This window comes from Tupaia chinensis, unplaced genomic scaffold (genome assembly GCF_000334495.1).
Source record: "Tupaia chinensis unplaced genomic scaffold, TupChi_1.0 Scaffold145685_1, whole genome shotgun sequence".
In the NCBI taxonomy this organism is placed as follows: Eukaryota; Metazoa; Chordata; class Mammalia; order Scandentia; family Tupaiidae; genus Tupaia; species Tupaia belangeri.
Genome location: NW_006205542.1, coordinates 5,478,245 through 5,490,693, shown reverse-complemented (window position 1 = coordinate 5,490,693; position 12,449 = coordinate 5,478,245). Strand labels below are relative to the sequence as shown.

The 12,449-nt window shown below is 37.4% G+C and overlaps 1 protein-coding gene across 10 annotated transcripts in view; it reads right to left on the bottom strand.

Moving 5' to 3' along the window:
• MYO6 (myosin VI) overlaps positions 1-10,543 on the bottom strand; it is a 109,179-nt gene extending 98,636 nt beyond the window's left edge. For all 10 annotated transcript variants that reach the window (XM_027768235.1, XM_006168327.1, XM_027768242.1 and 7 more), the window contains exons 1-2: positions 10,401-10,543; positions 1,810-1,879 (exon numbers count right to left, since the gene is read on the bottom strand). In XM_027768235.1, the coding sequence (XP_027624036.1) occupies positions 1,810-1,879; positions 10,401-10,517 (187 nt within the window). In that variant the 5' untranslated portion in view covers positions 10,518-10,543. The remainder of the gene's footprint in view (positions 1-1,809; positions 1,880-10,400) is intronic.
• Between the last annotated feature and the right edge of the window lie 1,906 nt (positions 10,544-12,449).

Genomic DNA, 12,449 nt, shown 5'->3' with positions numbered 1-12,449 from the left:
GTGCCCAAGATCCCGAGAGGAGAATGGAGGAGAAGGGATTGCGGCGTGACCATCCCCCCTGGGGGGTGATTTCTCTCACTTTCTGTCTCTCTGTCTCTCTCTGTCTGTCTGGCGAGCGCACGTACCCTATAGCAAAAACCTCTCAAAAAAACCACATATTATGTTTATAGGGATACATTTATAAGCCCATGAAAACCATTACTTTTAGTACTGCATAACCTAGCAAGTTTTTTTCTTACAAGTTGTGAGCACTTGCCAAAGAGACAAAAAGACAGAGAGGGAAAGAAAGGAAGAAAGCACTCCACCAATGTGGTATGCTTGTGCTTTAACCCCCTTCTCCATTTCTCCATCCTTGTGGGATTTTGACAAGCATGCCCATGTACAGGGCATGTTTTTCTTTTTTTAAAAAATGATTTATTAATTTATCTATTAATGTTTTGTGATTTTCAGACTGCCGAGTCTGGGACTTGAACCGTGGTCAGGTATGTGGAAGTCCAGTGCCTCAACCACCATGCCACCTGCTGGTCCCATGGTGTGTTTTTCAAGACACTGGGTTTGCGACTTGAACTGCTGTCAGCCATGTAGGAATCAGCATCCTTAACCACCAAGCCACTAGACTGCCTTCTCCCCACCCCCAACAAGGAAAGGATTTTCTCTTATTTTAGATATGGCATAGTCTCATTTCTGTTTTTATTTTGTTCGACTGATGTTTAGAAACGTATTATCTCAACAGACAAACTCTCCAGCAATTTCAGAAAAACAGAACACCTCTTTTTTTTCCTCTTGTCTCTTGCACCTAATATTAACAGCTACCATTTATTGAGTCTTTAGAAGTTAGGCACTATGACAAGCATTTTAAATATATGATCTCTAAGCATGCAACATATTATTACTCCCATTTTACATGTAAGAATCACAAAAGAGAGATAAACACACAGCTTCCTCACCGTCAGACTCAGAACTGAGACTTGCCTGACACCGCGACCCCTGGCTCCCCCATTCTCTACCCCACTATTTCATTCTGCCCCCATTTATATGCAGGGATCACACAGACTTATGAAAGGTGAATAAAACCTAAGAAAATCAATAAGAACAAATTTATTCCTTTCTTTTATCTTTGTCTTTGGAGAGTTTTAAATGTTAGAGATCTTTAACAAAACCTATGGCAATGGGATATAATTCTTCAATACTGTTCCCCTCCCCCCCAAAAAAAACCCTGAAATGTGATGGCTGTTTAATCTTCAGAATATAGAATAAACTATGGCTTGTTCACCAGATAAAGGTTTTCTTCATCAAACATGCTAAAATACTTATAAATCAAAGTAATGTTTTTTAATATAACATGTTGAAATAAATTTTTTAATCAGTAATTACTTACAAAAATTTTTAAATGTTACTTGATTCAAACAGTGATGTTAAATGCCTCCTACTGATTCAATTTTCTAAGTTTCTAAACCACATTGATTACTATAAATATCACCTGACTTTAAATAAGTTCAAAATAACTTAAAACTATTAACAAGAGCCCTTTCATTCAAGCTTCACGGTAAATTATTACCATTCCCCACGTTTACTCAACTGAAATAACACTAAAAAGACCAAATTTAAGAGACTCTTGTACCACAGTGAGAGCATGAGACAGTAATGAATTCAGCACTTGTGAGGCCCTCTATTTACATGGACCATCATGTCAAAAGGCCACATTTTTCTGGAGCAGTACTCTGCACTAGTAATATTGCCACTAATTTATTTTTTGAAAAGACACTTTCCTGTTCTATGCTAAAAACTGTTTTTTAACCTGATACTTACAGTTATCTTCCACATCTTTTTTACTGTCCTCTTCTGCAGGGAAAACTTGGTTTATGAGAGCCAAAAATGTCTAACAAAGAAAACAAAAGCTCATTAAAATTTAGAGTTATAAATAGCAAACCGTAAGTAAAAAAGGAGCTTAACTGGTTGCACATACTATAATAATGGCAACAATATGCTCTTCATTAAAATATAAATCTGACCTATTTAATAGGTCACTAACCCATAAAAGAGGTAATAATAATTCTACTCAAAAATATTATCCACTATTTCTGTAGACATGAAATAAATAATGGAAATCAATAAATAAGCATCCTAGGCTCTAACACCTAGAGTGTAGCATATTAATATTAAATTTATACATATGCCATTTAACAACTTATTTAAGAAATAAAATTTTTATTGTTTATCTATACAGCAATTTTGTTCCTTTTAAAAAGGAAAAATAGTCCATCAAATATACCCACAAGAGAGACTATTATTTAAATAATGCTACTGTTTGAATAAAATGTATTTGACAAAAATTCCTGTACAAAAAAAGTGTCAGAAATATAAATAGTATCCAAAATATTTGGTCTATAAAATTATAAGTATCCATGAAATAAGTCTGCATTTATTTTATCACCTAAACACTGTGGTAGACACTGTAGAACTAAGATAGCATCTTGTAAGAAAGAACAAATCATCTCAAATTACATCTAAAGAGAATTAAATGTTAATGCATGCCATTCTAACAGTTATACATAAATTTATACTTCTGAAACAATTACAATTACCCTTGTGGTTGAAGTTTCCAACTATATCAAATAAAATAGCAAGGAAAAATTATTTAACTATTTTAAAATAATATTTGCACAGATATGCGAGAGTATAAAACAAGGTGAACTGCAGGTGGTATGGTGATTAAGGTGCTGGACTTCCACATGGCCAGCCGTGGTTCAAGTCTTGGACCTGGCAACTTGAAACTCACAGTGGGTGTGTGTAATGTATGTTCCAAGTCCCAAGAGCAGAATGAAAGAGAGAGGGGACTGCAGCAACCCCGGGAGGTGATTTCTCACTTTCTGTCTGTCTCCAGTGAGCACACATGCCCTACAGCAAAAATCTTTCCTAAGAAAAAGAAACGATCAAAAAAATCCAGTGGGGGGGGCAGGTGGTATAGTGGTTAAGGGCGCAGAACTCCCACATGTCCAACCATGGTTCAAGTCCTGGACGTGGCGGCCTCTTCTCGCCCTTTCTCTCTTTTTTTCTCTCCTCCCTCTCTCTCTCTCTCTCTCTCTCTCTCTCTCCCTGTCCCTCTTTGTTCAAATTTAAATAAATAAAGTTAAATAAAATAATTCTTAAAAAAAAAGAAGGGACAAGCATATGGCGTAACGGTTGCATCACTGGACTCCCACTTAGCCAACCATAATGCGAGTCCCGTACCTAGCATCTTAAAAACTCACACTGTGCATGAGTGCATGTGTGCCCAAGATCTAGAGAAGAGAATGGAGGAGAAGGGATTGCAGCATGGTCATCATCCCTTGGGGGGGGGGGGGGATTTCTCGCTTTCTGTCTGTCTCTGTCTCTCTGGCAAGTGCAAGGACCCTATAGCAAAAAATCCTCTTAAAAAAAATAAAAGGAGTACAAGACAAAGCTACCTCTGTAATCTACAGAGTAAAGCCAGGTTGCTGGCACTACCTTAGTTCACAACCATACCCAACTTAAAAAATTGCTATACTCTAAATTAAACTCTGAAAAAAAGTTACTGTGGAAGTTAATTATTTAGAACCCAGTACACATGTTCCTAATATAAAATAGTCTGGAGGATATACCAGGAAAAGTAAACTAAGCCATAGTGTGCATTAAGTATATCAATGGTAATATAAAGCAACTCACAACTTACAACAATGAATTTATAATAAAATGCATTCAAAAGTAACTGCTAATGTCATAGACCTATGGACACACTTTTCACAGCTGCAGCAACAAAGGTAATGGCTCCAAGACTCCAGGGATTGGTTCTAGCCATTGGTTCATAGCTTTGGGAAGTTGGAAGAGGATACGGGTGTGAGGGCAGGACCACAAGAAAAAGCTGCCAGAATGAGAGAGATTATGAGCAGACGGCAAGTCTAGTCTTGAGTCCTGAAAAATGGTTTCTCTCCTTTCTTCTTCATGCCCTAAATTATTACCAATTCCCATCTTTTTCTCCTTTTCTAGAGAAAATTTATTTTACAAGATAACTATTTTCTCTTAAGAGAAGGAGGTTTTAAAAAAAAATAAAAGTTTTTTTTGCACTAGGGCACATGTGCTTATGGATAGACAGAGAGACAGAAACCAAGAAATCACCCAGCCCCCTCAGGGGGATGATGGCCACACTGCAATCCCCTCTCCTCCATTCTGTTCTTAGAACTTGGAGCATGCATGCACACACACCCAGCGTAAGCTTTAAGCTCCCGGGTCTAGGACTCCAACCACGATCAATTATGTGGGAGTCCAGCAACACAACCATCTGCTGGTCCTGAGAAGGAAGTTTTTTCTCATATCAAAAGAAGATCACGCAACACAACACACATTGATCACCCAGCATTAAACACCTACACACATCAAATACACTGTATCAGGTTCCAATGACAAAACAAACAAAATAGCACCTATATTTAAGAACATTACAGTGTAGCAGGGAAGAGGAAACAAATGTGAACAATTATCTCCAACAAAGATTGCAGAGAGCTAAGAATTTCAACCACCCCTGGAAGGAAAAAGTGATGAACAGTCAATTCTATTGTGTAGGAAGACAGATTATTTGGGGAAAAACTCCATAAAGAAGGTGACTTCAATCTGGGAGTCTCAAAAGATAAGTATTTGTTGAGCAAAAGGCTATGGAGAATGGCATGCCAGCCCAAAAGAGTCCTGTGAGCTAAGATAGCACCCAACACCTCCTGGTTCATGGTGAGGACTCAATACTACAGAAGGATGGAAAAGAAACAGAAACAAACACATGAGAATAAATACATGGCATGGGACCAGCAGATGGTGCAATGGCTATATCACTGGACTCCCAGGTAGTCAATTGTGGTTTGAGTCCCAGACTCAGTGACTTAAACCTCAAGCTGGGAATCTGTACATACATGACCAAAATCCCGAGGAGAATGGAGAAGAAGGGACTGTGGAATGGCCATACCCCCTGGCGGGCTGACTTCTTGCTTTCTGTCTCTCTGTGTTTCTGCTGAGCACACACCCTATAACAAAAGTCTCTCTGGGGAAAAAAAAAGAAGAAGAAATACATGGCAGGAGTATGAGGAGGAGACTTGTTATGCTGCACAATGTAAAACCAGCAAAATAGACAAGGAAAGGAAAACGAAGACGCTTTTATGCTACACTTAGAGTTTCAGCTTAAAGGCCAGTCTGGTGCAAAAACAAAACATGAAATCAATTTAGAGGGTCGAGACAACATTTTTTGGTTTTGTTTTGAGAGAGTTTTTGTTTGTTTGTTTGTTTTTGTTTGTGTTTGTTTTTTTAATTATAAGGCACAAGAGCTCCCCAGAGAGACAGAAAGCAAGAAATCAACCCCTGGGGGCGATGACCACATGCAATGTCTTCCCCTCTACTCTCCTCTCAGGATTTTGGGCACACATGCATAAAAACCCAATGAGTTTTAAGCCTGCAGTCCAGAACTCAAACCCCAGTCAGTCACATAGAGTCCAGCAATGTAACCATCATGCCATCTGCTGGTCCCCCAAGATAGTGGGGTTTTTTTGTCGTTGTTTTGTTTTTATGGAGAGGTTTTTGATATAGGGCGCATGCGCTCGCCAGACAGACAGAGAGAGACATAGAGACAGAAAGCGAGAAATCACCCCCCAGAGGGGATGGTCACACCGCAATCACTTCTGCTCCATTCTCCTCTCAGGATCTTGGGCACGCACGCACACGCGCCCGGCGTGAGTTTTAAGCCACCGGGACTCAAACCACAGTCGACTACGTGGGAGTCCAGCGACATAGCCATTATGCTAACTGCTGGTCCCCCCCAAGACAGTGTTTTCAACAGAATAAAAGATATTAGAAAATATCTGTATAGCATGTTCTAAGGATGATTTATTAGACCACCTCTATCTCACCTGAATATTCACTCATCCAAACACACACATCACATACTTGTTAATATGTAAAATCTATTTCTTATAAATTTACACATGCACAACATACATATCTGACACAATGTAAAATTATTTCTTACTATGAGACACAACAAAAACACAAAAAACCAGGTGTACTTGACTAGTCTATTGTTTTATGCACATAATTCTTCAATATTTAAAGGCTGATGATCTCCAGACCATTAATTATTGAAACAAATGATTTCTTCTTTTATAGGACTCTTTTAACTAACTATCTAGCTATAATAACACCTTACGATTTATTAAGATCCTAATCAGAAAGTAGGGAGGAAAAATTAAGATTAAAAGTAAACCTGAAAATTTTTTAATTCTCTAAGAATTTTTCTGTGGAATGAAAAGTGGACTTTAGTTTACAGAATTATCTACAGATATGTAAAATTTACATGACTTCAAGACTTCATTAAGTCTACATGACTTCAAAAAAGAGAAAGAAATCACAGTATCAGTAACATAAAAGAGACATGTTTCTAGGAAACTACAACAATAAAATAGACACAAGGAGATATAGCTGGGAAAAAAGGTGCATAAAATATACTTGCAACTCGAGAACAGCAAATGGCATAGTGGTTATGTTGCTAGACTTCCACCTGGCCAAGGACAGTTCAAGTCCCAGGCATAGAGGCTTGAAACACACCAGACACATGTGCATACATGCCCAAAATTCCGAAAGGAAGATGGAGTAGAAGGAACTGCAGTGTGGCGTACCCCCAGTGCAGGCATAATTTCTCACTCTTGCCTTTTTTCTCTCTCTGTTGCTTTCACAAGCACACATACCCTACAGCAAAAATCTCTCTGAAAAAAATAAATAAATACTTGCAACTCAATGATGTCACAAGTGGATACACTTTGCTTGTCTGCTTGCTTGCAAGGCATTTTTTTAAAAAAGGAATTATCATTTGGGACCAGCAGTTAGCATAATGGCTATGTCGCTGGACTCCCATGTAGTCGACTGCAGTTCGCGTCCCGGACCTGGTGGCTTAAAACTGACGCCGAGCGTGTGTGCGTGCGTGCCAAAATTCTGAGAGAAGAGTGGAGGAGAAGGGATTGCGGTGTGGCCATCCCCCCTGGGGGGTGATTTCTCGCTTTCTGTCTCTCTGTCTTTGGCTGGCTGGCAATCGCATGCACCCTGTAGCGAAAATCTCTCCAAGAAAAAAGAAAAGCATTATTATTTAATTTAATTTATTATTATTATCATTTTTAATTTGACCAGACAGAGAAAGAAAGGGAAAGCGAAAAAGCAAGCTGCCAGGTCCAGGACTAAAACTATGGTTGGTCATGTAGGAATCCAGTGCCTTCAACCACCACTCTGCCTGTCAGCCCCAATGATAAGCATGTTTTAATGTTATATTTTTAACAGTGTACGTGTGTGTGTGTGTACTGAAACTTTACTTTTTAATTTGCATGCACACTCACTGGAGAGAGAGAGAGGAGAGAGAAAGTGAGAAAGCACCCCCTCCAGGGAATGGCCACACAATAATCCTTTCTCCACTGTTCTCACAGGATTTTTGGCTAGCACACACACACATACCTAGTGTGATTTTCAAGCTAACAGGTTCAGAACTTGAACCATTCAGTTGGCTGTGTGAAATCCAGCTGCCTTAAATATCACATCACCTGGCTAGTCCCAAAATTTCTGTTTTACATACTATTTTATAATATATGTTTTTATGCTACTGTTTGAAATGTGTTTCATATTAAGTATCCCTATTGTTTTAAAATTCCATTAGCCTTAAAATTTTTAAAGGAAATGCCCATCTTTATTCGTATTTCAACACTATATAAAATAAAATGCAATCCTATTTATATTGTTATTTTTGTCATGATTTTGGAATCACTAGTTTGGATGGTATTAATTCTAGGAAATAACAGTGAATGTTATGTTCAGTTATGTTAAAGTTCTACAAATACTCTGTTTATCTGTACTCAGTTTAAATGTAGAAATTTATAAATTAAATTTTGCTAATTTTGTTGTTCAAATGCTTTATATATGAACACAAAATTTTTTACTGGGGCCAGCAGGTGGCATAGAGGTTAAAGTGCTGGACTCCCACATGGCTGACCATATTTCAAGTCCTAGACCCAGCGGCCTGAATATCACACTGGTGCATGTGCACACATGCCCAAAATCCCAAGAGGAGAATGGAAAAGGGATTACACTGTAGTTATTCCCCTGGGGTGGGGTCGGTGATTTCTCACTTTTCTTCTCTATCTCCTTTTCTCTCTGGCTAGTGCACATGCCCTATGGCTAAAACCTAAAGAAAAAAGATAGGACTATGGGGCTGGCAGGTGGCATGGTAGTTATGGGCGCTGGATTCCTAAATGATCTACCGCAGTTCAAGTCCCAGACCTGGCAGCTTGCTTTCTCACTTTCTCAGTCTTTCTCTCTCCCTCTCCCTCTCCTTCTCCCTTTCCCTCTCTGGTCAAATTAAAATAAATAAATAAAGTTAAATAAAATAATTCTTAAAAAAAAAAAAGATAGGGTTAAATGAGCAAGCTAAAGTTTCTCATTAAAATACTCAAAAAAAAATTTTTTTTATTTACTTGTCCTATTACTTTCTGAGAAAGGGGCATTACAATCTATTTCTATAATTATTTATTTCAAATTTTCTTTTTTTAATTATTACATTTTTCTTTGTAAATTCAAATTTTACATTGTAAGCTCAGGACTGCGATAACTTTTTAGTTGATTGTTCTTTTTATTATTACTAATTTTAATCCCCAACAAAGCACTGTCTTTTAAAAATTTTTACATGATTCTATACATGCACCTAATACTAATAAGGCTCAGTTCAAAGCACACTGAAATATTTAGAATACCAAAAGGCATATCCCCATAAATCAAGTTTCCTCTATGCCTGAACTCAATTATTTTTGTCACTTGTGACTATAATAGAATATATACAACTGAATATACCTAGGAAATATATGTTTTCCTTTTGTTTTGGCCTTTTGATTTACTATGCTTACAAAATGTGTTAAGCAAAAATCAAAAACTTCAAATAAATAAAGTAACTGAGCTTATATTTTTAAATTCTTTCATTTTTTTAACATGTACTGCATTCTAAGTACAAATAGGTGCCTGCTAATAAGAGGAAAAACTAGAAATACTTTGTCTTTCCTTTCCTGAGGGTATCTTTAATTGGCCTCCTCTAACATGGCACATTATATATTATGCATTTCAGTTCCTGGGTTGTTTACAGTAACAGAATAGTTTTCTCTGTGAAAAGACCTCATGAGAGATCCACCTTGTTTTTCTAAGGTTCCCAGTAGGATGGCAGTCACATGGCATTAGTTAACCATGTATCAGTAGAATATAAATTATTCATGAACATTTGCACAGTCTTAAAGTAAACAGAAATGACATCCACAAATTTAATTTTGTCAGAACTGTTTAACAGGAATATTTATTGAACTGAAAATTGTGAAACTCTCTATAAAAATAGATTCTACCAGTCCCCAGAGGTATTTATAATGAATGCATTTTCTTTACGCATTCCTAACTCCTGGTCACTTTTTCCTCACACTTCTTTTTGGTAATATGGCTTAATCTATGTTTAAACATAAAAGAAAATAAATACCATGTGTACAGAATTAAATTTTTTTTTTATTTTATAAACTTTATTATCACAAAAATAGTACTAGATGGGTAGTTTTAAGGCTTAAGTATTTTTCATTAACAGAAGTATATTTACCCAAATCCCATGTTAATAAGTTTAAAAAAATAAAATTTTAAAAAAAGACTTAGCAAGGGACCAGCAGTTGGTATAATGGCTATGTCACTGGACTCTTATGTAGTCAATCACGGTTCAAGTCCCGGACCTAGTGGCTTAAATTCATGCCAGGTGCACGTGCATGCCCAAGATCCCAAGAGGAGAATGGAGGAGAAGGAATTGTAGCATGGCCATCTCCAAAGGGGAGTAATTTCTCACTTTCTGTCTCTCTGTCTCTCTCTTGTCTTGCTGGCGAGCACACATGCCCAATAGCAAAAACCACCAAAAAAAAAAAAAAAAGACTTAGTAAGATACTACAGCAAAAAGCAAAATTAGGTAATATAACACCATTCATTTTCATATTTGTACTTTGTAACATGTAAGTACATTATAGATATATTAACAGATTTCTAATGTGGCATACAGAATAAAAATGCTGTTATTGCTTATATTTTATCCTATAGCTACTCCTTCTTAACAATGTGATTACAAAAGGCTCACTAAATTTCTGTCTAGTTTTATCATAGGATACCCTTTTCCTTCTAAGGTATATACTCATGATTTAATCAAAGAAGTCAGTAGAAAAATAAGATTTGTTCACCAGAAACTTGTTTTTTCCTATACTGTGCCAGGAATATCTACTTCATTAGTAAGAAAGATACTTCTTTTAAGAAAATAAAATATTTTTGAAAGAAATCACATTTTTAAATCTTTTTGAGAAACGTACCTTGCCTTTTTGGTTCAAGGGTTCAATTGTTAAGCTGTCAGGGCCAATATCCACAATATTGCCCATCTGGAATCCATCTGTAGGATGTGGTGCCCAAACGGGCTTCCCGTCCTCCATTTCTGAAGAGGGCTATCCACTTTCTCCTATTTCAAAGGAACAAATAAAGCAACATGAGTTACTTCAGAAATGGAAGAGAAATAACATCTCTCTTTAAAGTTCACATGTAAATCTCAACTCTTAGAAACATCCCTTCCCCTGCCACAGAACATCCTCCTCCCCACCCCTTGTCCACCTTTTCATAAAGCCAAGCAGAAACTGTTCTGCCCTCATGTAACAATGCCATCTTCTCACCTGTGACTGCAGCAGAGTTCTACAATTAGGCCAAAACAGAAATAGAAATGGTCACGGCTTTTGCCTGTTGTCACAGTGTCACATACGATAGCACTCCCATTTACTAACTGGACTACGATGGTTTGCACAGTAAGTAAGAGTACTCACAGGAACAGATGCCATCATATGGAGTTGTCTAACAGATTAAAAATAAACCATATTCTACCAAAAGGGATAAAAAAAGATGACTTCCTCTGGGAACTTCCCTGACATTCTGAGAGATATCCTCCCTCTAATCATTCTCACAGAACTGCTCCTCATACTATTTTTATGGTTGTTTCCTAATGTTTTACTAAAGTAAAACTATATAGAGTGAAATATATATAAATCTAAGCATACAGGTTAATGAGTTTACACAAATGGATAAACTCATTTAACACACACCACCCCAACTGCTTTACAGCACATTTTCATCACCCCCAGAAAGTTGTCTGTTTTGCTCAATCCCCACCCTCAACAGGCATCCCACTCTGCTATTAGTTTCTTCCAGTTCTTTAACTTCACACAAATGAGAGCAAATGGTCTATATCCTTTTACATCTGGTTTCTTTCATTCATCAAAATGTTTTTGATTTTCAACATTTTCAACCATGTTATTGTGTGCACTAGCTGACTGAATGACTATACCACGATTGTTGAACTGTCAATCTGTTGATGAACATTTGGATTGTTTCCAGTTTTTTGCCTTCTGTGAATTCTGACATACTTTTTCAATTGTTACTACACAAGGTTTTCATACTTTGGATTCTGAAATTTAGCATTCACAATTCTGTCTACTGAGAGCAACCCAAAGGATCTGTGACATGTATAATACTTGCTTTAATGAGCTTGGATGCTATGAGATTAATATGTAATAGTGAATCACCTAACAAGTGATCCCAGATTTCTAGTTTCAGCATTTCAATGGGAATATATTTTTTCACTACTTATCTATATTTAAAGAAGAGCTGAAGGGACCAGCAGTTAGCATAATGGTTATGTCGCTGGACTCCCATGTAGTTGACTGCGGTTCGAGTCCCAGACTCGGTGGCTTAAAAAAAAAGGGATCAGCAGTTAGCATAATGGCTATGTCTCTGGACTCCCACATAGTCAACCGAGGTTCAAGTCCTGGACCCGGTGGCTTAAACTCATGCCAGGCGCATGTGTGTGCATGCCCAAGATCCCAAGAGGAGAATGGAAGAGAAGGGATTGTGGTGTGGTCATCCCCGCTGGGGGGTGATTTCTCGCTTTCTATCTCTCTGTCTCTGTCTGTCTGTCTGGCCAGCGCATGCGCCCTATAGCAAAAACCTCTCAAAAAAAAAAAAAAAAAAAAAAGAGCTGACTCCAGTGCCATAATCTCTCTCTTATGCAGCATTCTCAAGTCTAGGATCTACATAGGGATGCTCTCAGGTGCAGTCTTTCATGAAAGTTAAGGACAGTTAGCATACAGCTCATCAAAGAGCTGCCAACTGTTGGCATGTTTGCAATGTGCTTTCTGGTTAATGTTTTCTATGTAGTGGCTACACTGTAGGTTGATTTCTCCATCCAGCAAATGCTATTAGATTTATATATAATTGCAAATGAACAAATTAGATGAAGATTTTTTTCATAGAAGTGAATCAATAACACTGCTTCAGATTCATAGTACCACACATTTCCCTAAATAACAATACCTAGATCC